At 43.6% G+C, this 26230-nt stretch overlaps 5 protein-coding genes across 5 annotated transcripts; 2 read left to right on the top strand and 3 right to left on the bottom strand.

Moving 5' to 3' along the window:
- On the top strand, positions 607 to 4638 carry LOC109950858. The gene is made up of 4 exons (XM_020571003.1): positions 607 to 964; positions 1173 to 2902; positions 2965 to 4042; positions 4160 to 4638. The coding sequence occupies exons 1-4, from the start codon at positions 607 to 609 to the stop codon at positions 4636 to 4638; spliced, it is 3645 nt and encodes a 1214-aa protein (XP_020426592.1).
- On the bottom strand, positions 14371 to 17752 carry LOC18766182 (putative disease resistance protein At1g50180). The gene is made up of 2 exons (XM_020570006.1): positions 16649 to 17752; positions 14371 to 16277 (listed from the first exon to the last, which is right to left on the bottom strand). The coding sequence occupies exons 1-2, from the start codon at positions 17709 to 17711 to the stop codon at positions 16063 to 16065; spliced, it is 1278 nt and encodes a 425-aa protein (XP_020425595.1). The 5' UTR covers positions 17712 to 17752; the 3' UTR covers positions 14371 to 16062.
- LOC109950857 (putative inactive disease susceptibility protein LOV1) lies at positions 14895 to 16052 on the bottom strand. The gene has a single exon (XM_020571002.1). It carries the CDS (start codon positions 16050 to 16052, stop codon positions 14895 to 14897), a length of 1158 nt encoding a protein of 385 aa, XP_020426591.1.
- LOC18766569 (indole-3-acetic acid-induced protein ARG7) lies at positions 23859 to 24288 on the top strand. The gene has a single exon (XM_007199339.2). It carries the CDS (start codon positions 23928 to 23930, stop codon positions 24207 to 24209), a length of 282 nt encoding a protein of 93 aa, XP_007199401.1. The 5' UTR covers positions 23859 to 23927; the 3' UTR covers positions 24210 to 24288.
- On the bottom strand, positions 25221 to 25993 carry LOC18766962 (auxin-induced protein 15A). The gene has a single exon (XM_007199523.2). The coding sequence runs from the start codon at positions 25881 to 25883 to the stop codon at positions 25608 to 25610; it is 276 nt and encodes a 91-aa protein (XP_007199585.1). The 5' UTR covers positions 25884 to 25993; the 3' UTR covers positions 25221 to 25607.

Below are 26230 nucleotides of genomic sequence, written 5' to 3'. Positions count from 1 at the left end.
TCATAGCAACAGTTGGAACACATATGCAGAGCTGATGAAGCAGGCGGCGATCCACGCTAAGGCAGAATACTTCAACTCCAAGCGTGGCCCAGCCAACTTGGCGCGCAACACTTTCGCCGACCCTCCACCTGCTTCAGCACCCGCCCCAGCCCCACCTCAGCATTCTACCCCTGCCCCGAGTGCCCAGGACAACCAACCACATAAGCGGAAGGATAGCTACCAGCATCCCTTCGGCAATCGCAAACGTGGCAGACATGGCAACCCCCATCAATCTAGTGGAAGCAACCCTCCCAGGCCTGGTGATCGGGCCCCACTTCCATTCGCACCCAGGCCCAGGTTTGAGGTTTTTACGACCCTCAACACCACCTATGAGAACGTCCTGGCGCGTGAAGCCCCCATCATCCCCAAGCCACCCCCCCGGAGACCATCCAACAAGCCTATGCCAAACACGGGGGTTTCTGCCGCTTTCATCAATTCAGCGGCCATGACACCGAGTCTTGTGTTGCGTTGCGCAACATCATTGAAGGGCTCATCCGGGAGGGTAAGCTGGACAACTATGTGCGCAACATACCAGCTCCGCCTAACCCTCACCAACGACAAATCAACATGATCTCCACCATCAGCGGAGGTCCTACCCTGGCTGGCACCTCCAACAACTCCATCAAACATTATGTCCGCTCCACCTATGCGCACCAGGTCTTCAGCACCGAGCAGGGACGATTGCCAAAGACCCACAGGACTGGCTGGGCCCCCATTACCTTCTGCGAGGAGGAGGAGCGTGGTGTTATCCTCCCCCATGACGATCCACTCATTATCCGGGCTGACATTTCTAACTTCGACGTTGGGCGTATCCTGGTGGACACTGGTAGCTCGGTCAGTGTGATGTTCGCCGAGTGCTTCAATGAACTCCAGGTCCCGCCTCACCTACTCGACCGAAGCATCACACCCCTTGTGAGCTTCTCAGGTGATGTGGTCCAGCCCATCGGCAGCATTCATCTCCCCATCTTAATTGGGGCCGCACCCCAGCGGACGACGATCACCACCCCCTTCCTTATCGTCGATTGCCCCACGGCCTACAACGTCATCCTCGGCCGCCCAGCCTTGGCCCAAATGAAGGCTTTTATTTCCACGCATATGCTGCTGTTGAAGTTCCCCCACTCCTAATGGCCCAGGCACGGTGCGCGGCGACCAACTCGGAGCCCGAAGCTGCTATGCTTCAGCCGTCAAATCCACCAATCGCCAACATAGGAGTGAAGCCCTAGCAGTAACCCAGGCTCCCGCCCCTCCTCAAGCTGGCACAGACCCACCTGAAGACCCTAGGGAGGAGTCCATCGCACCACAGGCCGAACCTATGGAGGACCTGGAGCTGGTTACCCTCCATGACGATATCCCGGATCGACAAGTCCGGATCGGCACCTCCATCTCACCAGAGCTTCGCTCTGACCTGGTCGCCTTCCTCCGCCTCAACTCCGAAGTCTTCGCTTGGTCCTACAATGACATGCCTGGCATATCACCAGACATCATATCTCATAGGCTTAGCGTCAATCCTGCCGTCCGACCAGTCCGACAGAAGTGTCGAGCCTATGATCCCGAGCGCTATGAGGCCATGAAGGCGGAGGTGGATCGATTGAGTAGTATCCGATTCATCAGGGAGGTTGACTATCCCACATGGCTGGCCAATGTCGTGATGGTCCGCAAGCCAAGAAAGGGTTGGCGCATGTGTGTCGACTACACCAACCTTAATCGGGCATGCCCAAAGGACAGCTTCCTGCTACCCCGCATTGACCAGCTAGTCGACGCCACAGCCGGCCACGCCCTCCTTAGCTTCATGGATGCTTATTCAGGTTACAACCAGATCTTCATGCACCCCGAAGATCAGGCCCACACCTCTTTCATTACGGACCGCGGCCTCTACTGCTATAAGGTGATGCCCTTCGGCCTCAAAAACGCCGGGGCTACTTATCAGCGTCTGGTGAATCAGCTCTTTGCCCCCCTGATTGGCAATACCATGGAGGTCTATGTCGATGACATGCTAGTCAAGAGTCGCACGGCTGACCAGCACATCCCCAACCTCTCTACCATGTTCACCATCCTGAAGCAATACAAAATGAGGCTTAACCCCACCAAATGTGCATTCGGGGTGGCTTCCGGAAAATTCCTTGGCTTCATGATCAGCCAGAGGGGCATTGAGGCCAATCCAGAAAAGATCCAGGCCATCTTAGATATGACAATACCTAAGACGGTCAAGGATATCCAAAGCCTTACAGGGCGTGTCGCAGCCCTGACCAGATTTATCTCCAAAGCCACTGGCTTCATGATCAGCCCTGACCAGACAATCAAGGCCCTTAAAGGCACCAAAAGAAACATCACCTGGACTGCTGAATGCGACACGGCTTTCAGCGAGCTCAAAGAGTATATGGGCCGGGCCCCTTTATTGTCAACCCCTGAGCACGGAGACATCCTCGTGATTTATCTCTCCATCTCAGCTTCGGCTGTTAGCTCTGTGCTCATCCGATCAAAAGATCACGCGGAGCACCCAGTGCATTATGTTAGTAAAGCATTGCAAGATGCCGAAGTTCGTTACCCGGACATCGAAAAATTGGCATTCGCCCTGGTCGTCTCGGCAAGACGCCTCCGACCATATTTCCAAGCTCACACCATCCATGTCTTAACCAACCAACCGCTCCGACAGGTGTTGCAGAACCCAGAAACCTCTGGGAGGCTGGTCAAATGGGCCATTGAACTGGGCGAGTTTGATATTCACTACAAACCCCGCCCGGCTATGAGGGGCCAGGCCGTTGCTGACTTCCTATCCGAATTCACGGATCCCCAAGCTTCCGCAGCTACCCAGCTCATAACCGAACCCAACCCCCCTCCCAGCCAGGACCAAACCCCACCGAAGGCAATCTCGACCTAACCCAGCCCCTGTGGACCTTATTCGTAGACGGCTCTTCTAATGCCCAGGGCTGTGGGGCCGGCCTCGTTCTCATCTCCCCAGACAAGGTTGCCCTCGAGTACGCCCTTCGCTTCAAATTCCAAGCCTCCAACAATGAGGCCGAATATGAAGCACTCTTAGCTGGTCTTCGATTAGCCAAAGAGATGGACGCCAGGCAAATTCAGATATTCAGCGATTCACAACTTGTGGTCCACCAGGTCAACCAGGACTTCACGGCTAAGGATGCCTCTATGACGGCCTACCTCCAGCACGCTCGGCACTTGCTGGCAAACTTCCAAGCCCACTCTATCAGGCAGGTGCCGCGCTCCGAGAATAGCCATGCGGATGCACTAGCCAGGTTGGCATCAGCCTTGGAGCAAGGACTGGGCCGCCACATCCACATCGAGTTTTTGGCCCAGCCCAGCACACAAGCCCCACTCATCTGCACTATTGATCACAGCCCTACATGGATGGACCCCATCCTCCAATTCTTACAAAACCAAACACTACCGGCTAATCCGGCAGAAGCACGACGCGTTCGCCATCGCTCTGCCCGTTACCTGATCATTAACGGCTCCTTATACAAGCGGGGTTTCAGCCTTCCTTACCTCCGATGCGTGACTCCAGAGGAGGGTCACTATGTCCTCCGAGAAATCCATGAAGGCATCTGCGGCAACCACTCGGGCGCACGCTCGTTAGCTCATAAGGCAATCCGCCAAGGATACTTCTGGCCTTCACTCCACACTGACGCCCAGGCCTTCACCCAAAAATGCGACAAATGTCAGAGATTCGCCAACATTCCACAACTCCCGGCAGAACCACTGACGGCCATGGTCAGTCCTTGGCCATTTGCCCAATGGGGACTGGATCTCATCGGACCGATGCCAGAGGGCAAGGGCCAAGTCAAGTATGCTGTTGTGGCCGTAGACTACTTCACCAAGTGGGCTGAGGCCGAGGCCTTGGCCACCATCACTGCGGCTCGCATCGAATCCTTTGTGTGGCAAAACATTGTATGTCGCTTCGGCATCCCCAACTCCATCGTCACCGACAATGGCCGGCAATTTGACAACGCCAAATTCAAACAATTTTGTTCCAACCTCAAGATTCGTCTGTGTTTCGCCTCCCCAGCCCATCCTCAGTCCAATGGCCAGATCGAAGCCGTGAACAAAATTATCAAGAAGACCCTCAAGACAAAACTTGACAAAGCCAAGGGCTGCTGGCCAGAACTACTCCCAGAAGTACTCTGGTCCTACCGCACCACCTTCCGCACATCCACGGGTGAAACGCCGTTCTCCCTATCATTTGGAACCGAGGTCGTGGCTCCGGTAGAGATTGGCCAGCCCACATACCGAACCTCCACTTACGATGCCACGGCCAATGACGAGCAGTTGGCCCTCAACCTCGACTTCATTGACAAACTCCGGGACCAATCGAGCATGCGCAATGCCGCGTACAAGCAACGCATCGCCAAATACTATGACTCCCGAGTCAAGCCCCGTGCTTTCAAAATGGGGGACTGGGTCATGCGCAAGGTTTCCTTGGCTACCAAAAATCCCAACGAAGGTACCCTCGGCCCTACATGGGAAGGTCCTTACGAGATTATAAAAATCTGCCGCCCCGGCACTTATCAGCTTCGTGATTCCACAGGCAAGACGCTGCCTCACCCGTGGAATGCTGACCACCTCAAGTACTATTACAAGTAAACATATCTAGACCCTAGGACAATACTTTGGTCTTGATTATTTACTGTAAGTTAGACGTAAGGTATCTAGACCCTAGACCACTTGTACCTTCTGCCTTTCGGCATCTATTTCAATGAAATGCCTGACTCAGGCCCATTCTCATGAACTCACATTGTTATCATTCTTACCACAATTGATATCAAGCTAAGTTCATATCATAAATAAAAACAGCCTTGCTCCAGGCAAGGACAAATGTTCATACATAACCAAAATAAACAAACAAGTGTTCCAACACAATCACTAAAATACAAAATAGCTATAACACATCACGAAGGCAACGCCTTCAGGACTCGGTCGACGGAGCATCCTCAGTGGCTGGCTCAGCCTCTGGTGTCGGGGCGCTAGCATCAGCAGGAGGGGTCTGTGCAGGAGGCTCGCCACTGGTGTCAAAGTTAATCTCCAGTGAGGGGTTGAACCTAACCAACCTATCTTCCCAGCGAAGCTGCTCATCAACCAGTCGGTCCATGATATAGCTCTTCAGCTCCTCTGAGGATCGAAAGGACTCAATCGCCTCGGCTCGGGCAGCAGCCACCTCCTCGGCCTTAGATCTCTTCAGCTCCTCCACCTCCTTGGCCAGGGCCGCCTTCTGAACCAGCAAGGTGTTCTTCTCTCGGATGGCCTCCTGCGCCTCTGCCATTTTGCTCTTGGCTAGCTCATCCCGCCTATTCAGCCTCTGGATCTCCTTGTCAGCCTTGGCCATGCTGACGTACATCTCGCCAAAGGCCTGCAAAACCAAAACCATGTTAGTCAATCCACACAAAAATAATCCAACACAAATACATTCAAAAAGGGCCTAAACACTTACATAGGCAGAGGTGAGGATCGTCTTTTGGGCCCGGTTGATGAAGGAAGAAGCTGGAGTCCTCGCCAGAGCCTCAGGGTCGCTCTTCACGCCTTCCAGGAAGACGTTCACTAAGGGCACCTCCTGCCGGTGCATAGCCAGGTTGACCTCCTTCTTCTGCTGGCGTAGCCTGCCGAAGTCTACCTTCTCTACCCCTTCAGCGAACACGTCCTCCATGCCGAAGGGTAGCTTCGGCGGTGCCTGCAGATCAAAGGGCGGAAGCCTCGGCCCTGACCCCATCACATGCTGATGAGCCTCCTCCAAAGCCTTCCTCTTCCCCAGCACATCCGCGACCCGAGCGTTGAACTTTATCCCTGGGTCGTTTCCCAGCACTTTTCTCAGCTTTCTTGGCCCGAGACTCCCTCAGCCGCTTCTGCATCTCGGCCTCATCAATGTCTACGGCCACCTTCGTGCTCCCCCTTATGATGCCAGCCACTGTCAAAACAAACAAAGCAATTCTATTACTCAAACTTACAAAGGCTCAGCACACAACAAAAAGATAACCCAGGTACTTACTTCCTTGCAGCAGTCCGGACTCAAACAAATTCTTCTGCGTGACTAGGTTCCCGCACTCACGCTCAGTCTCTGATAGCTGCGCCCTCACCCACTCAACTTCGTCTTCTTGCTCCTTGGAGATAGGGCCCCACTTCACTGAACCTGCATCAAGAGTTAAAAACTACTTAGCCATTTACACTGGCACAGAGGAAGTACAGAACCAAAAATAGGAGCCAAAACAACACAATCAGGCATTGGACAATCTTAAGGGATGGGGCAAGGACCTATAGACTGGAAGTGGGTAGGAATGTGCTGGACAACGCTCTTCCCTGGAGGACATTCCCAGTCCCCATAGGCCAAGCACCACCTGTTCCTCCAGGACTTTTGCGTTGTGGGCTTGTGTCCAATAAAATAGCCCCTCTCCTTCGCCTTTCGGCAATTGGCCTGTACCCAGCCAAAATTCCCCTGTTGCTTCGAAATGGAGTACAGGTACATGAACTGCTCAAACGTTGGCTCCCCTAACCCAGCCAACCACCAGGCGATATACACCCCATGAAGAAGAATCCAAAAGTTGGGATTATACTGCCCCGGTGCATACCCCAACTTGGCCAACATCATCTGAACCCACGGATGAAACGGTAGTCTGAAACCATGCCGATACATATCTGTAAAAATCATCACGGAGCCATCCGAGGGATATCTGACTACATCAGCCTCCGTGGGTAACCTCAAGCCCATATAGGCTGGCACACAAAAATCTGTTCGTAGCTGGGCCAATTTCGCTTCTGTAAGTGTATTTCGCCTCGGCAACGGGACACCAACCCGGATGTCTAATCCCTCTGACACCGAAGCCACTGCTATACCCACAGACCCTGATGGTGATGCCTGGTTGCTCGAACCCACTTCTTGCGTCTGAGGCAAGGCTAGAACCCGATTTGCTATAGCCTCTAACTCTATATAATTTCTCTGCATCTCCCTATATGCAGCCGACCCAGAGTCTCCCGATGGCTCAGCCCTCTCACCCCCAGGCCCTATCATCCTACTTTCTATGGTTCCTTCCACCATACCCTCTGTCTCTGAACTTTCCTCTTCAGAACATATATATTGACTCGGCTCTTGACTCTCAGTATCATCCCCGCCGAAGGCAGGGGGGTCAAGACTTTCCCTATCAGAACTTTCAGACATCTACAAATATGGAAAAACAAGAAAAAGGAACTAAATGCACATGCAGAGAGGATCGAACCACAACAACAAAAATTTGCCAAATCTTCATGCCAGGCAAGAATTCTACATGTTCATACATATGTTCAACATGTTCATCATGTTCATGCTCATATTCAATGTGTTCTTCCTAACCTTCAACATGTTCATGCAAAACAAGACATTTCAATTCAAAAGTTCTAGCGAAATAAGGTCTAACCTTGTTCGTACCACCACGTACAAGTCGCCGGAAATCACCTCCGCCACAAGCACCACCACAAAACCTTCGCCGGAAATCTCTTCTCCTCCTCCTCAAATTCTCACAATTTTCTCAACTCAAGCCAAGTGTGATGCCTTCACCACCCAAGTTCCTATTAAATAGCCAACTAAGGGTACCACGCCTCGTTTCACGAGCAAACCCTAGCACCCTTTCATATTCCCTCCTAAATCCCTTGTACCTACACACAATTTGAAATTCAATTTTCAAATATACAAGCAAGAAACATAAACAATTGTGAGAAATTTAGGGGCCTTGCCGAACGGCAAGGCCCGTGCAAACACAAAATGGAGCCCTCAAAATTCCAAGTTTGCTAGCCTACCTCATAGGCCCAATCCTACTACAAGGCTAAGCCTAAATCGATCAAGACACCCAAGCCGTTACTACCACATATTATAGATGGGCTTGCCGAACGGCAAGGCCCGGAAAAAAACAAATGGGAGACTCACCTTTTCGGCCACAATACTCTACACACCCAGCTATTTTTCGATCCAAGCTCACAACGGCCCAACGGCGCCAAGGCCCCTACCGAACGGCAAGAGCTGTTGCAACTTCAACTTGATCTCGGCTGCCCCTTTGCCGAAACACCAAGCCCTGCCGAAGCACAGCTGCACCGCCAAGGTCCTCTTGCCGAAGCTGCTGCACCTGCTGAACCTGCAGAACCTGCCCAGAACAGTATTGCCGAAGCTGCTGAACCTGCCCAGAGACACCTGCCAGCCGAGGCCAAGTAACTTGCCGAACGGCAAGATCAGTCGGCTGCAATTTCACCCACTCGGACAGCAGCAGCCTGCCACAACCGCGCCGAAACCCTGCCAGCCACCTGCTGCCGAAGCACCTCCCCGCTGCACAGCCTAGCTGCTGCCTTGCCGAAGGCTCTAATCCCGTGCTGCTGTCTTGCCGAAACAGCTGCACAGCCTTGCTGCCGCCTTGCCGAAACAACTCCCAATCAACTGGCCGAACGGCAAGGTCTAGCCACACCCGTGTGCCCGTAGCAAAATCCCTCCCACCCAACTTGCCGAACGGCAAGACCTAGCAAACTCCAAGATCTTTCTACTCCAAAACTTGGCCTCACCCTTGCTCGCAACTACCTGCCGAAGGAGACTTCCCCTTGCATGACTACTCACTCAAACCTTGCTCAACTTTATACCTCACTCAAACCTGCCGAACGGCAAGAGCAACTAGATGATATTTTTACTCCTCACAATTCCAAACCCTAGCCCTTACACTTGCCAAAGCCCAGCTACTACTTTGAGCCCTTACCCTTGGCTGGCCTCAAGTACATGCCGAAGCCCACTTTGAGCCCAATCCCAGCCCCTTGCCGAAGACCCAATCCAAAATGGCCTAGCTCCCAAGCCATCCAACAACACAAAAACAATTGTGGCTAGACCCTTGCCGAACGGCAAGGGCCATGAAATTTTTGCGGAGAGGGCCAAAATTTCCAAATGGCCCGGCCATTCAAAAAAAAAAAAAAAAAAAAAAAAGGGAGCTAGACCCTTGCCGAACGGCAAGGGCCATGGAGCATTTGTGGGGAAGTCCAAAATTTCCAGATGGCCCGGCCATTTCAAAAAAAAAAAAAAAAAAAAAAAAAAAAAAAAAAAGGGAGCTAGACCCTTGCCGAACGGCAAGGGCCATGGACACATTGTGGAAGAATCCGTTTCTCTCCAAAATTTTCAAAGGACCCGGCTCCTTCGAAGGCCTTGCTCCCCTAGGGACCCAGCTCCCATCCTATCTGCAACATGCCCAAGTACCCAGGTACCCAGCTACCATGTGTTGACGCAACTCCTAGCTTGCCAACTTGGGGGACTAGGGAGTGCCCTGCGGCTCCCAATGAAGCTGGAATGCTCGGTTACAATTACAAAAACTCACAAGTTCCCAACCCAGAAGTTACTTCTCGACCGCGAACTTGGGGGACTACTGTTTACACCATAATGAACCGAGCAGACCCAGCATCAAAGCGACTAGCACCAAGGCAGCCACGCCTTCTCCCATGCCGAAGGAAGACATACTTCCGAGGTGCCAGACACCTGCCGAAGCTCTCAGCTGCCAAACCTAATCTCCGGGACACGTGTCGCCACCACAACGGCTTGCACAAAGTCCCACATTGGAAATTTGTGCAAAGCTCCCACTTTCACTTCCCTATAAATAGGGAACAGTACCCAGGTAAAAGAGGAACTACTCTCCCACTTTTACTGTTACTCTGCCAGAATTACTACTCGTAACTGACTTAGGCATCGGAGAGCCTTCGGCCGGCACCACACCGGTGTCCGAAGCTTGACGATCGCTTCTCCTCTTTTTACCTTCTACAGGTCTCTCACCAACCCATTTCACCAAGGGCCTCAGCCCTCTTCTCTGCTGAAGACTCAGCACATCTAATCACTAAGTTGGACTCAATATTGGCCGGGCCATTTTGAGCATCAACAGACTCCTTCCTTGATGTCACTTCCCGTTTACGTGTATGAATAAACACTAGTGAAGTTAATCTGGGAAGCCTTCTTCTGTATCCGAAGTATTCCTCCACTCGACCACAACTCACTAAGTCGAGATGAAGAAGAACATGCATGATCACACTCACATCTTGTGTTGCTTGTGACTCTGGCAAGCCTTCGGAAATCATCAAGATGCTTGTGAGCCGGGATCCAAAGTTAAGAAACCTTGTAATACAGTCGAATTACGTATCTTGACTCCAATTTTAATTCCTCGTCCACTTTCTTGTCTTATTATCTAATTGTAGCTCTGTTTTATAATCATCAAATGGCAGTGAAGATTTTCTCAAGATCAATAAAGTATAGTGGCATACTTTGCCTCATGTTAACATTACAGTCTCCCAAAGTTTACAAAAATCAAATAGTTTCTTTGTTACAGCTGGTTGAGAGTGGCGTAAGTTATGACAACTTCCCACTTTTTCTCTTGACCTATATCATAACAGTACCTGCAGGAATCATTAATTTGGGAGACTGGCATGTCAAAATGTGCTCTATTTGAAGACATCATTAATTTGGGAGACTGGCATGGCTTAATGGATACAAACTAGACTAACCATCATGCTTCGTTCATTATGAAAATCTGCTGCCATATGGCATATAACAGATCCGGTGGAAGATAACCCTATAATGCAAAATCTAAGACAAGAATTAATGAATGGAGAAGCAAAATGTCTTATATACTCCCATTGTTCCTGGAGAGATAAAAAAAATTTACATGGGGGTACAAAGACAAAATTTGACTGTTTTTTAGTTCAAAATTGAAGTCATCGTCTTGGGGCTATTGGTCTTAGAGAGTTCATGATATCTATCGTGTTTCGACTGCCTCACAAATTTTGTATCTTTGTGCTCAGCTCATGCAGCTTGACGGTTGCAGACGTTGTCCCAGATTCACAACAACAGAAGAAGCAAGTATGATCCATCATAATCTTGACATTCCAAAAAGAGGATGCTTTTGATATGAAGTTGGATCCCAGCTTACCTTCATTAGTGTTCACTCATACACTTAAGCAGGAAGTCAGATGAACAAAACTGTCTTCACTGCAGGGTACCACCCATGGGATGATCGTATCCAAATTCTTCTTCAGCTTGATTAAGCAAATCCAGGAATAAAGGCTCATTCAAGTATGATACTGGAATTACAAATCTCTTCTTCTGGTTCTTCCCAACATACGCTGCAAAATGGCCTTTTGGGATCTCTAAGGTCTTTGAAGAAGCTGAATGGTTTAGACTTTTCTTGGCGTTGACAATTCCTGGAATCCAGAACCCCATTGTTTTTAAATTGGAGTTGGAAGAAGAAAAAGAATTCAAAGGAGTTAGGAAGCAGAGAGAGTTTTGATGCTTGGCAAGGAGATACTTGATGCTTGTGAACTTGATCATTTGTGTATATATAGATGAAATGGGATGAGAAAATTCATCTGTTACATCAAATAAGTGGCGCAGAGGCATGAGGTGGGCAAAAATGAGGGACAATGGCTTGTGAGAAATCAAGGGATCACATGGTGTTGTCTTCCTACTCACCTAGGACATTGCACATGGAAATGACGAAACGTATTCATATGTTGAAATATTATTCCCTACCTCTTTTCCAGTAGGGGCAGGCCCGAGACATTTACTTCTCTTGGCACTCACTAGCTAACACAAATTACCAGATTGGACTTCTTAGTATTTTCTCGGAGATATGCTATGCTTGAATTTCATGGTTACTATTTAATTTGGACTAACTCTACTGCGTATGTTGGTGTCTCAATTAATGCTGCTTTACAAACAAGAACTGGTGGTGTTATGAAACTTTTGCATTTGGCCCGGATACAAAGGGAAGTATAGCTTGAGAGAACCATGAATAACCATAGAATTTGTGGCTTTGGAGTTTTTCATCCCTTACCATAGTCAACAGCTAAGAAACTATCTACCTTGCAAACCCTCCAAGCCTTCTTTGTTTCCCAACTCCATTGAATTTGTTTTCTTGTTCTAGTTCCAGTTAAAAATCTAGCACCATGGGGTTCCGGTTGCCAGGAATTGTTAACGCAAAGAGAAGTCTAAACCACGTACTTGCCTCAAAGATCTTAGACATCCCAAAAGGCTATTTTGCGGTGTATGTTGGGGGAAGCCAGAAGAAGCGATCTATGATTCCGATATCATATTTGATATGATAATCCCATGGGTGAAATCACTATCCCCCGCAGTGCAGACTCCTTCCTTGATCTCACTTCGCGTTTACGTGTATGTGAGTGAAATTGTTAAATTTAATGTACACTTGTCTTGAAGAATTTAGAAAAATCTAGAAAAAAGTAGAAACCTCAAGAAATGTCCACCAACTTTGACAAAGTCAAGCTTTAAGACATAATTATTGTAGGCATTCTAGGAAAGTCCTAATAAAAATCTTGTAATAAGGTAATACTATTATATTGTAAACTAGTAGTAAGAGAGAAGAGACCAATAAGTCAGAAAATAGGAAGGAGGCCAATCTAGTAAACATTTTAGAAAGGCCAATAAGCCTAGTCCTCTATAAAGCCTTGTACTTATCTATTGTTGAATAAATAAAATCACTCTATTGTTCTCCCATAAACCAACAGTGGTATTAGAGCAAAGTTCGGTCACCTAGGGTGTAAGGGTTCGATATAGTCCTCCATCATGTCTATCACTAGCCAAACTTCTATCCCATTTCCAATTTTTACAGGAGAAAATTATGATTTCTGGAGCATCAAGATGAAGTCCTATTTTATGTCTCAAGATTTATGGGACATAGTTGATAGTGGCTTCAATAATCCAGAAAATCCTACCGTGCAGTAGCTGAGGAGGCTAAAGAAAGATCAGTAGAAGGATGCAAAGGCTCTATTTGCCCTGCAACAAGCTTTGGATGACACTATTTTTCCACGGATTATGGGAGCCACAACATCTAAGGAAGCATGGGATACTTTGAAGGAGGAGTCTCAAGGAAACGCCAAGGTACGTGTAGTTAAACTACAAACTTTGAGAAGAGATTTTGAAAAGATTAAAATGAAAGATTCTGAGATCACACAAGAGTACTATGCTAGAGTAAAAGAAATAGTCAATCAATTGAGAGCCTATGGAGAAAAAGTTTAATTCAAGAATTGTAGAAAAAATACTTATCAGTCTCATTGATAAGTATGATCCACTAGTAACTGTCATTGAACAGACAAAAGATATAACTAGTCTGTCAGTGACAGAATTAATGGGTTCTCTGGAAGCATATGAAAAAAGACTGAGTATGCAAAATGAAAGTCCAGTAGAAAGTGCCTTCCAGTTGAAACTAAATTTAAGGTCTTAGAAGTCTAAAGATGATGAAAGAAAATTTGAAGACAATTCTAGAGAAGTAGAAAATGAACCTAACAATAATTGGGAAAATAAAAGAGAAATTGTGGAGAGGAAAGACTATTCTCTGTGTCGGGTATGCAAAAAGAGAAGCCACCAAGAGAAAGATTGTTGGTACCGAGGCATACCAAAATGCTGGTACTGCAAGCAAAAGATTTGGGCATATAGAAAAAGATTGCCGATTTAAGAAAAACTATCAAGCTAACTATACCGAAGAAAATGATAAGTAGGAGCATGTGTTCTATGCATGTTCCGGAAGACAAAGAGACAAAGAGACTGTAGCTCAATTATAGTAAGAAAACTGTAGCTCAATTATCAGCTGGAGCAAAGAATATGGCATCAACAAGATCAGAATATCTAGCAATATAGGTCCAATTGTGCATTAGGGAGGAGTGTTAAATTTAATGCACATTTGTTTTGAAGAATTTAGAAAAATCTAGAAAAAAGTAGAAACCTCAAGAAATGTCTACTAACTTTGACAAAGTCAAGCTTTAAGACATAATTGTTGTAGGCATTCTAGAAAAGTCCTAATAAAAATCTTGTAATAAGGTAATACTATTATATTGTAAACTAGCTAGTAGCAAGAGAGAAGAGGCCAATAAGCCCGAAAATAGGAAGGAGGCCAATAAGCCTAGTAAACATTTTCTAGTTGTAGAAGGCCAAAAGCCTAGTCCTCATCTAAAAGCCTTGTACTCGTATATTGTTGAATAAATAAAATCACTTTATTGTTCTTCTAAAAACCCAACAGAAATGCTAATGAAGTTAATCTGGGAAGCCTTCTGCATACGAAGGATTCGTCATTTCGATCAAACTCACATCTTGTGTTGCTTCTTAATCTGGGAAGCCTTAGGTAATCATCAAGCCGCTTCTGAGTGGAGCTCAAAGTTATGACACTTGATGAAGCCATTATCATCGAGTCTCTAAATTCATTGGCCTGGAAATCATGACTCCAACTTTGATCTCAAAAGACAATCAAATTTTGTGTTCATATCCACTTTTTTGCTCTTCCGGAGCATATGGGAAATTATGATATACTTTAATTCCTCATCTACTTTATTGTCTTATTATCCAATATGCACTGGAGATTTTCATAAGATAATTGAAGTTTAATAGCATTACAGTCATCCACTTTTGGCTCATAGAAATGGAATCTTGAAGTAGACCACATTTTAGCATTACATTCTACAAAAGTTAACAATGGCCTACTTTCCCAATAAAAAAACAGAACATGAAACATTGCCACATAAAAAACAGAACATGAAACATTGACAGACAAATAAGGATGACCATCCAACGTTAAACAAACCAACACAAAAAAATAACACAAAAACAAACAACAGAAAAACCACAGCAGTCCCATAGACAAATCCTAACCACATATATATATAGAGAACAAATAAAAGTAGCTCGAGCAAATTCGATTGATCAACAAATGGGCATGAGTAGACGATTGTTAAGCTTAGGCAGGCAGCTTCCTGGGAGTGGGCATGATCAGTCTTCCTCATTTTTCAGGTACAAAAGCATCGAAAAGGTGATGTTCAAAATAAAATCTAGTAATACTTCTGGAAGCTTCACGCTAAGATGTAGGCTATTGGAGAGTGTTCTGGTACTTCAGGAAGATTTTCCTTCTATTTTGTTTCAGCTTCTCAAGGCGAGGACAGCATGATCTGACTTTTGCAACATCTATATTTGTTCTAGCATTCATCCGAGTATCTACTGACAACGATCTTAGATAGTTAAATGTGAATGGTGGTTGGAAGATTGCCATGAACTCATCGAGCTTGCTGTCATCAGGTATTTGTACTACCAATTTTCTGAGATTAGGCAGTGTGGTCAGATCCTTCACATCTGCTATCTTTGCTGGAAAGTTTTTTAAGGTCTGCAGGTCATTGAGATTAGCAAACTGTAACTTCTTGGTACGCCTGCCATACTGCACTGGAAGATACAAATGCCTCAATCTTTTCATCTTCCAAATCACATCTGGAACTAGTTCTGCTGATCCGAATGGATCTATGTATAGGGCCAACAAGAATCTCCAGTTGCCTATAGATGACAAAAGCACTCCTGTCCAACAGGAATTTACTGTCAAAAGCCTTAAATGGATCAAATTCCCTATTCCTTTTGGTATTGCGAATCCTTGAATATCTTCAAGATCTAGGACTCTAAGGAATTTGAACCTGCTGACTATGGATTCAATCAGCTCCTGACCTATTACACTATGTATCTTGTTGTTGCTGCATCCCAATACAGACCTGACCGGAGGACATTCTTCAGTTCCCAAAGAGATAAACCCACTAAAATCTTTTAAATAAATGGAAACTCTCCGCATCCTACCTGTTGAAACTGGTCTGTTAACCATTGGGGAAGAGAACAACTCCATTTTCCTGTTACTGTCACGAAGTTCTATGATTTGGAAGAAATCATTCTCCTTGGCCTTCATCAAACATAGTTCTCGTATAAGATCATGCATGCGGCAACTTTTAATCCTTCCGGTTGCACTTCTTCTCTCCACTTGAACCAAATACCTTTCTGCCAACATTGTCAAGTAACGATATGCAACATCCTCTAATGTTTCCTCGTTCTCTCTTTCATTTGATGATTGAGTTGGTATCATGGCTTCTGCAACCCACAGATTGATTAGTCTCCGTGTAGGCATTTCAAAATCCTCTGGGAATTGGCCTAAATGAAGAAAGCATGGTTTCAACTGATATGGCAAATCATCATAACTTAGTGCTAACGCCTCCATAATTCCAAGTTCAGCACTTCTGTGGGCTCAGGTGTGATTTGATAGTTTTATGTACTGTCACCCATTCATCAATGAAATGTTTTGTTGCCAAAACACCTCCAAGCACAATAATGGCCAGCGGCAGACCACGACAATGTGTTACCATTTCTTTCCCAAGTTTTTCCATGCTTTCCACTGTCATCAAAGGATTTTCAGAATTTTTTGCCCCTGTAGCTGGTGGGTGATCTACAATACAACAAAGATCAAACTATAAACACAAACTAGGGATTATAATATAGCATTCTTTGTTGTTATGAGATGTATATTTGATTAGAAGATTTATTATTTAATTGGTATAGTTGACCTATATTAGGGACTAAGGTTTTAATTACTTTACTTGTACTATACTTCTTAAACCCCTTCACACCCAATCCAACAAGGAATCAATCTAGTGGGCAACGTACTAAAGCATTATTAGATTGGTTGAAATGCTACTGATTTTGTGAATGCACAAAAATGTAACACTTTTATATGCACAGGAGATGATTACAATCTATTACTAAAATTTAAATGACAATCTAGAAATTATTAAGCATGAGATGAGACGTTGATGTTACCTCCATATGCTTGCACTCTTTGAACAATTGCTACCTTATGGAACAGTTCCCAGCTATCTTCATCATTTAGACACGATGGTTCATAGAGGAAACCTCTCGGATCTGCTCGATACGCTACGCATTTGTTGCGCGATGTAAGTAGCACTTTGGTTTCTGTGTCCTCGTGAGTTGGAAATCCAGCACTTAGCAATGACCACGCATTCGCATCCCAGATGTCATCAAGAACCACCAAGCTTCTCATATTCTTAAGTAGCACAAAAAGTTCTTTAGCTACCTCATCATCTTTCATCTTTGCGATCTTCTTTCTCTCCTTTTTGTCAGGGGACGAAAGTTTAAACAGAATTTGCTCCCAAATGTCCCTTGTTTGATATTGTTGAGATACGCACACCCAAATGAAGTGAGAAAAATGATCCCTAACTTCATCATGATGGTAAACCTTCCTAGCCAGAGTGGTCTTGCCTAACCCTCCCATTCCACATATTGAAACCACTCGACTGCCGGAGTTTCCTGGTTTCACAAGCTCAGTCGCTAATGTCTTGGCAGCTTCCACCAAACCAACAACATTATGGTTGACGGAGTGAGAGAAACTGCGGCGTAAGTTGGGCACAACCCTGTCAGAATAGCTCGGCCCCTCTCCTTCCTTCAATATCCTTATGCCATATGTTTCTAGGTTCACCCTCAGTTGAGAGATGCGGCCCTTGATCTCCTCAATCTTTGACCCAACGTTGTACAGCACTTTTACTTTTCTGCCGCGTTTAAAAAATCTGTAAGACAGAGAGATCTTGTACCTCCGACGGTTGCGTTTGGTGGACTCTATTTCGTGGACAAATTTTTCGATGACATATTCCGCGTCATAAGCAGCATCTCTGATTTGTGCAACGAACTCTCGTACAGCTGCTTCTTTTTCTTGTCTTGAATCTGCATCTCTTAGGAAGCTGCGCATAATCTGTAACTCTTGCTGCAACAGCTGAATTTGGTTACGGACATCCATCAAGAAGTTGGCTTTTTCTGTGAGCAAATCATGGATCCTTTCCAACAGAAAAGAGACGACGTTCTCAGCCATTTCACTTCGCTCAAAGCAATACCACTCGGTGCTTTGTTCTCTCTATTAATGTTGAAATTTAAGTGTTAGTTTAAGTGTGAAGGGGTTGATGGATATGTTGTGGAAAGTCCACAGATGAGAGACAAGTGAAAAGAAAGACGAAGACTTTCGGTGCATGCGTTATTCACGTGTGTACACTTTCCTGCCACTTTCCTGCCACACGGGAAGCAATGGTTGTGGACTTGGAACACGAAGAATAATTCAAAGGAGGGCCATGCACTGTGTGTGCGTGTATCGATACCCCAAAATATAAAAAATAATAGTAAAACCCATAAAATTCATTTTAAATTACCTACAACCCTTCTCTTTATTTTTCTATTTAAAATACCCAATTTTTTAAAATAATACCCGATGACTAGGATCCAATTAAGAGTATCCACAATGGACTCCCTAAACCACCTCTTTAGACAAATTTTAGGGATGATTTAGAAAAATACAACTCCAACCATGCTCCCTATATGTTGAAGGAAAATGTGATCCTCCCAACATAATTTCACTATCACTAATTAAATAACGGGATTTTATTATTTTAGATTCGACCTATTCGAGACGCAAGTCTCTTAATTACAATCTTTTACTTCAAGGGAACACCCTTTGATTCCATCATAAAAAAAACAGAATATGTGTGTTTGATTTTGCAGCTACTCCCAAGTCCAACCTCAGGATGCCTACGTATCCGTCGCGAGAAACAAGCCACTCGTAGTTCAAAGATTTGCAACGAATAAATGACTCATTGCAAAAGGGGGAATTTGATTATAAAAAAAATGTTTGAGCGAATTTAGCTGAATAAACCAGGGATTCAATTTTGATGTGTTTGGGGTCAATTTGGTTAAGAATAAACCAAGGATTCAAATTTGGTTGTGGTTGTGTCTATTGAGATGCTAGATTGCTTACGTACCTTTGATGGAATCAAACCAAAGTAGTTCAGAAATTTGAAAATTAATGGGTAAGTGTGGCCCAGTAATTTAGAATTTGTGTCTTTGAGACAATTTGGAGATTTTCATAGGTAGAAGACCCATGAGAAAAATTGGAGATTAATGGGTAAGTGTGGCCCACTAATTTAGAATTTGTGTTTGAGGAATTTGGAATTAACCCCATTGAAATTTGCATGAGTAGATGACCCATGAAAAACTGGATGGTTTTGTACCCTTTTTTTTCCTTTTTGTCAATGTTCAAGAAAATTAACATTTACACTTGAGAAAGTGTTTTGGCAAATTTGGTTGGGATAAACCAAGGATGCTAGACTATTTACGTACCCTTGACGGGATCAAACCGACATAGTTTCAAATTGATTGGTTTGAAGGTGGATATTTGATTTGTGGGAATCAAATTTGGTTGCGATTGCATCTATTGGGATGCTAGACTGCCTACGTACCCTTGATAAAATCAAACCGGCGTAGTTCCAAAATTTGGTAATTAATGGGTAAGTTTGGCCCACTAATTGAGAATTTGTGTCTTTGGGACAATTTGGAGATTTTCATGGGTAGATAACCTATGGGAAAGATTGGAAATTAATGAGTAAGTGTGGCCCACTAATTGAGAATTTGTGTATGAGAGATTTGAATTTAATCTCATTGGAATTTCCATGGGTAGATGACCCATGAGGAAAATTGGGAGTTAATGGGTGCGTGTGGCCCATTAATTGAGAATTTCTGTTTGAGATATTTGAATTTAATCTCACTGGAATTTTCATGGGTAGATGACCCATGAGAAAAATTGGAAATTAGTGGGTGAGTGTGGCCCATTAATTGAGAATTTCTGTTTGAGAGATTTGAATTTAATCTCACTGGAATTTTCATGGGTAGATGACCCATGAGAAAAATTGGAAATTAATGGGTGAGTATGGCCCATTAATTGAGAATTTGTTTGAGAGATTTGAATTTAATCTCACTGAAATTTGCATGGGCAGATGACCCATGGGCAAAATTGGATGGTTTTGTACCATTTTTCATTTTGTCACTGTCCAATAAAAATAATGAGTTTTTTTATTAACTCACTAACTTTCTAAAATTGACATTTGCATTTGCACTTAGATATGGCTATGAGGATTTTTAAAATTGATCCATGACTCATATAATAGGCAATTTGGGCCTCTATAAATTTAATGAGTAATTTGGATCACCCATTAAATACTATGGGCTTTTGAGAGTTAATGGGCAATTATTTTGGACAACCCATTATTCTATTTCGGGCATTTGATATTTGTTGTCAGTTAGCCCACGAGCAAGGAGTCCACGAAAAGCTTTGGTCCAGCAGGCAATTGAAGCAACCAGATAGCTATCACAATTGGTACAGAACCTTTGCAAGCAAAAAGAGAAAACTGCCGCAAGCTATGAAGGAGTACTAGCCCTTTTTTATATATTTTTTTTTTGTACTTATTTTTCTTTTGGCTGACATCTTTCCTTTCTTCTTTGATGGCCTATCAGTCTTCAACCTTTTAGCCAAACAAAGTGGCGTACAGTGATATAACCATTATTTCGTACATTTTTATTATCCTTCTCTTAGATTCTTGTTGTGTTCTTGAGTGAGTTTAGTCCTTTTTTATTTAGTTTTGTGTTTTACTAGGTTTGAAGAATAAAGATGGAAAAGCAAGCAAAAGTAGCAATTTTGGAATTGAAATATAATGTGCAATCCTAGGAGCAGAATTTCCTGTGCAGATCAGTCAACTTGATAGAATATACTATACTTCCTCAGAGCGAACCAGATGTTGAGCCTTATATTGTTGGAAATATACAGATGTTAGCTTTTTGTAAAATTTTACAGTTCGTGATTCGAACTTGTGTGGAGAGAGTTGTGGCCTTTTTAGTACAAACAGTTCAGGCAGAATGTGTTCTGCGGGTTTTGCAAAATAATCATTTTCAAGTTCAATCCTTGGAGTTTAATCTGTATCAATTACATTTGGGAAGTGTCTACAAGGATGCAAGGTTATTTTCTAAGGTCTGATCCTATATATAGTAGGATTTTGGATGCCAACTCATCAAAGACAATTGAAGCCAAACTAGGAAAGCATAGTTACCAAGTCAAAAAAGGATTTGTTCCTTATTTAAAGACAACCAGAAAATAGAGTACTCTTATGCTGGAATTTGAAGGAGAGTCAAAGAGCCGCTGCCATCGTCAAGTTCTCAATCATTGTCACAATCCATAAGTTTTATTTTATGTTTTCTAGTTTTTCAATTATGTTTCCTTTGAACATGAGTAACTAAATTATTCTCTAGGGCGAGGATGACGCCCGAGCATGGATAGTTATGATTTCTAATGTTATTTAATGGATTCTAAGTTTCTTTTAGATGAATGTTTAATCACTATTTTAACTGTTGCTATTTGTTTAAGTTATTTGATTATCACCTTAGGACTTTGCATCTAGTAAATTAGAAGATGAATTTGAGGCAGAACTCGCAATATAATTCAATTAGCTTCTTGGGATTAAGTGTGGTGAATTACATTATTGCTTGATGAAGAATAATGGTTTGCTTGGTTCTCTCGTTTTCTAGAACGTAATGAATCCAACTTGTTAAATTTATGCCTTAATCAGGATAGATTGCAAGATTGGGTATATGATCTTTGTCTGAACTAGAAAAGAATCTTATACTTAAGGAAAACTATGGTTTGAGTGCCTAAAAAGGGTTTAGATACATGTAACGACCCGGTCCTAAATAAATGTTTAATTATTAATTAAACATGATAAAAGACCATTTTGCCCCTAGAATATTTTATTAGTATTCAAGTTGACTTTTGACCGGAAAAAAATTTGGGAATTTTGATTGTACCGTTGCGTAGAGCGCGGCGAGATGAGTCTGTAGACACGTAGTGGGCCCGACATCGGGGTGATGTTGGGAATTCCACAGGATTCGTCTCGGGTTCCGAGGAATTCGGGGCGGGTCCTGTCAATTGATATCAGAGCCTAGTTAGAATATATATTAATTTCTAATATTGTGTAAAGGTATAAAAAGAGTTTAGAATGTCAGTTTGAAGTGCTATACGCACTACCCTATGTACCTCTCCGGATATTGATTACACTGTAAGTACCACCCTGTGATTGTGAGGTCTCACGTGGCGTAGGATTTTCCTGTGTTGAGACAGACCCCATACGTGGCGTTGGATGTTCCGGCGTATGGGGAGATTATGTGATATTATGTAGAGGTCGCACATGGCGTAGGTTATCCGGCGTGTTGACAAATCCCATATGTGGCGTTGGATGTTCCGGCGTATGGGGAGATTATGTGATATTATGTTGAGGTCGCATGTGGCGTAGGTTATCCGGCGTGTTGACAGACCCCATACGTGGCGTTGGATGATCCCGCATATGGGAAGATTATGTGATATTATGTTAAGTCACACGTGACGTAGGTTATCCGGCGTGTTGATATACCCCATACGTGGCTTTGGATGTTCTGGCGTATGGGGAGATTATGTGATATTATGTTGAGGTCTCATGTGGCGTAAGATTTTCCGGCGTTGAGACAGACCCCATATGTGGCGTTAGATGTTCCGGTGTATGGGGAGACTTTGTGGTTGTTAGGTCACACGTGGCGTAAGTTATCCGGCATGTTGACATACTCCATACGTGGCATTGGATGTTCCGGCGTATGGGGAGATTATGTGATATTATGTTGAGGTCGCATGTGGCGTAGGTTATCCGGCGTGTTGACAGACCCCATACGTGGCGTTGGATGTTCCGGCGTATGGGGAGATTATGTGATTATTAGGGAGATAAATTAAAGATTGTGTTTGGTGAGTTGTGAGATAAAGTAAAGGGTTTTAGTGAAAGAACTACGTGTGGCTTGATCCCTCAGTAAGGGTACGTAGGCAGCCTAGGGTAGTGCCTAGGTGCAGCCGCGGGTTAAACTTTACTTATGTGTTTTATTGAGTGTGGTGCGGACCTTGTCGTTGGTCTTGAAATTCAGATTGTTTGAAGGCCGAAGGCCGATTAAATGAATTGCATCAGACTATATTGTGCTTGCTGCCTGTTGGGATATTAAATTGTGTTTTGTGCAGGTTGAAATTTTTGGGGAATGTTCAACAGGGGAGACTGCCAAAATTTCGGTAGAAAGTCTCGGAGCAAAAGAAGGTAACTTTTTCGCTTCTCCAATTCTTGCTTGTTACTTTTGTTGTCAAATTTGATGAGATCTATGCTTGTTCAACCTTTTTTCCATGTGGGACTCTAGCATCTGAATTTTAAGAGCCAGTGCTAGCTCTATATTCTTCCCATGCCTGTTGAAGTTGTACGCGCCATGTACATATGCCCTTGATCAAGATAGATCGTGCTTTGCGCTCAGATACAAATACAAGATAAAACGAAGACTCATCATAAATTAAATATTAGGTTGTGAGCTATATTAGTTCAGTCACAAAATCTGTTAAGAACTGTTAGCACATGAGAGCTACATAAGAACTCCTTTCTATTGTAATCAGGAATCAGTTTTGTTTCTCTCTAAAACCCAAAAAGATTTTAGAAAAACACAAACTGTAGATTTCATGTTTGTAAAGACTGAGGATTTGAATTGTTCAGTGTGTATTTGTGTGTATAGATGAAAGGGTGTGTAGAGGAAAATATCTGAAATGTGGACAGAGTTTAATGGAGACAATTGGGTGGGGATTGGAAAGAGGCATAAGCATTTGAGGGATCACATGGTCTGTTTTCCATCAGTCTGTATGTTTGTTGGAGAACATGATGCACAACAATTGTTTGGACAACTACAAACTTTTGGACTTCTTTTTCAATACAAAACAGGCTTCAGACATATCTGTCCATAGATTAGTAATGTTTAGACCACATCAATCTTGTAATTATATATTGCTTACATATGTATGCATTACCTGATAAGTGCCTAGTAATCAATCTCTAAACCAAATTACTAGATGAAATAAGACGTAGGGAACAGTGTTTGTACATAAGGATACAGTTTGGTCACTTGCATGTGGAGTGAGTAGGAAGACAACCCATGTTCTGTTTTGATTTCTCACAAGCTAGTATCCTTCAATGGAACCCATCTCTGCTCCTCGAGACCACTCATTTCATGTAGCAGGCCATACTCTTTCATCTATATATACACGAGATCAGGTTCATAACCAGCAACTCAAGTCTCTCTCCTTGCCAAGCATCAAAGTCTTCTCTGTTTCCCAAGTCCTCTGAATTCTTTTTCTTGTTCTAATTTTCCACTTGAGAATATAAAAACCATGGGATTCCGGTTGCCAGGAATTGTTAACTCCAAGAAGGGTCTAAACAAGGCTGCTACTTCAAAGACCTTAGACATCCCAAAAGGCTATTTTGCAGTGTATGTTGGGGAGAGCCAGAAGAAGCGATTTGTGGTTCCAATATCATACTTGAATGAGCCTTTGTTCTTGGATTTGCTGAGTCAAGCAGAAGAAGAATTTGGATATGATCATCCAATGGGTGGTATCACAATCCCCTGCAGTGATGAAACCTTCATTCATCTCACTTCCCGCTTAAGTGTATGAATGAAGGCAAATGAAGTGAATCTGGTTCATATCCAAATCAGCCTCAGTTCGATCAGAAGAACTCGCCATGTCAAGATGAAGTAGGGGCTGTGAATGATCATATGCACATTTTTCTGTTGCTTATGAATCTGGAAGCCTTCTTTGATGGTCAAACTGCTTGTGAGCTGAGCACGAAGATACAAAATTTGTGAAGCAGTCTAATGACGATATCACGAACTCTCGAAGACTATTGAGCCCAAAATCATAACTCCAATTTTGAACTGGATGACAAGAAGATTTGTCTTTTAAGCCATGTACAATTCTAAATGTTTTGTTCTCCAGGATACATGAGAAAATATAATATATTTTGATTCCTCATACTTTATTGTCTCATTTTTCAGTAAGCTATTATCTAATGGTAGCTTGTTGCCTCATACAAAAATGGAATCTGGAAGTACACCAAATTTGAACATCTCACAATCCCAAAGTTGAAGATGGCCTCCTTTCCCAATGAAGCTGAAGATGGATTGTATTAGGACTTTTGTAGACAAGATTGCTTGTTCCAATTATTGGAACTTCTATACTAAATGAGAACATTAAGTGGTTCACACTTAACAGGTCTCTTAATTTTGACAAAAAAAAATGGTATCTTACAATCCCAATAGTTTCTCGGTCCTAATCGATATCAGTAGATTAAGTGGTTGTTCCAGAGGAATCCCATTTCTCTTGTCCTAATCCATTGGATTCTGCAGGAAGGCATAGATCATGAAGTCTTTGTCTTGAACATCAACAAGAAGAGTTAGTACCATCACAACTCAGACAGCACCTGGTACTTGCTAAATACACGGTGAACAACACAAAAAGAACCCATAAATACTTTGGCATAGGATAAAACATTCCACAATAATTTTTATAGTAAGCCATTATACTTCAGTTCTTGTGCAAATCTGCTGCTATTTGGTGGTTAATTATATCAGAGAGCCAGAAGAAGATAGTAAATATATATAGTGCTAAATATAAGATAAGAATGGATGAGGATCTAAATTGTCTTATATATTCCCATATTCTCTTCTCCTCAGAGAAACAACAACGTTTACATGGGGTTCAAAGAGAAAACTTGACTCTCTTTTAGTTCAAAATTGGGTCCATGTTTTCGGGGCCAATGGTCATCAAGAGTTCATGACATTGTCATTCGACTGCTTCAAAAATTTCGGATCTTTCTGCTCAGCTCATGCAGCTTGCGATTACCAAAGGTGCCGTGTCGGTTGATTACCGAAGGCTTCCCAGACTCACAAGCAACACAAGATGTGAGTGTGATCAATTATAGCCTCTTCTTCATCTTGACTTAGTGAGTTGTGGTCGAAATGAGGAAAGATTCGGATGCAGAGGGCTTCCCACATTAACTTCCTTAGCGTTCACTCAAACACGTAAATGGGAAGTGAGATCAAGGAAGGTGTCTTCACTGCAGGGGATAGTAATTCCACCCATTGGATGATCATATCCAAATTCTTCCTCTGCTTGATTCAGCAGATCCAGGAATAAAGGCTCATTCAAATATGATATCGGAATCACAAATCGCTTCTTCTGGCTCTCCCCAACATACACTGCAAAATAGCCCTTTGGGAGGGCCTTTGAAGCAGCTGCCTGGTTTAGACTTCTCTTGGTGTTAACAGTTCCTGGCAACCAGAAGCCCATGGTTTTTAAATTCTCAAGTTGAATCAGAACAAGAAAAAGAATTCAAAGGACTTGGAAAACAAAGAAAGCTTTGATGGTTGGCAAGTAAGCGAATTTGAGTTGTTGATGAACCTGATCATGAGTGTATATATAGATGAAAGCACTGTGAAAACTTATCTGCTACATGAAATGAGTGGTGAAGACAATGGATTGTGAGAAATCAAGAGATCACATGGGTTGTCTTTCTAGTCACATAAATCATCTCCCCACAGATTTCACATGCAAATGACCGAACTGTATCCCTATGTCGAAACATCATTCCCTACATCCTTCAGATAACAGACAGAATCAGAAGAGAAATATCAACC

This window comes from Prunus persica, chromosome G8 (assembly GCF_000346465.2).
Source record: "Prunus persica cultivar Lovell chromosome G8, Prunus_persica_NCBIv2, whole genome shotgun sequence".
Classification (NCBI taxonomy): domain Eukaryota; kingdom Viridiplantae; phylum Streptophyta; class Magnoliopsida; order Rosales; family Rosaceae; genus Prunus; species Prunus persica.
The sequence above is the reverse complement of the archived record's forward strand: the minus strand, read 5'-3'. Positions and strand labels throughout refer to the sequence as shown.

Bases quoted from the DNA above. Each gene is read 5' to 3' on its own strand.
- LOC109950857 (XM_020571002.1), bottom strand. From the start codon at position 16,052: ATGGAGGCGTTAGCACTAAGTTATGATGATTTGCCATATCAGTTGAAA.
- LOC18766569 (XM_007199339.2), top strand. From the start codon at position 23,928: ATGGGATTCCGGTTGCCAGGAATTGTTAACTCCAAGAAGGGTCTAAAC.
- LOC18766962 (XM_007199523.2), bottom strand. From the start codon at position 25,883: ATGGGCTTCTGGTTGCCAGGAACTGTTAACACCAAGAGAAGTCTAAAC.
- LOC109950858 (XM_020571003.1), top strand. From the start codon at position 607: ATGATCTCCACCATCAGCGGAGGTCCTACCCTGGCTGGCACCTCCAAC. The intron at 2,903-2,964 runs GCAATCTCGACC...TCTAATGCCCAG, and splicing joins AGGACCAAACCCCACCGAAG to GGCTGTGGGGCCGGCCTCGT. The intron at 4,043-4,159 runs GTCTGTGTTTCG...GCTGCTGGCCAG, and splicing joins TTGTTCCAACCTCAAGATTC to AACTACTCCCAGAAGTACTC.
- LOC18766182 (XM_020570006.1), bottom strand. From the start codon at position 17,711: ATGGCTGAGAACGTCGTCTCTTTTCTGTTGGAAAGGATCCATGATTTG. The intron at 16,278-16,648 runs GTAACATCAACG...GTTGTATTGTAG, and splicing joins AAGAGTGCAAGCATATGGAG to ATCACCCACCAGCTACAGGG.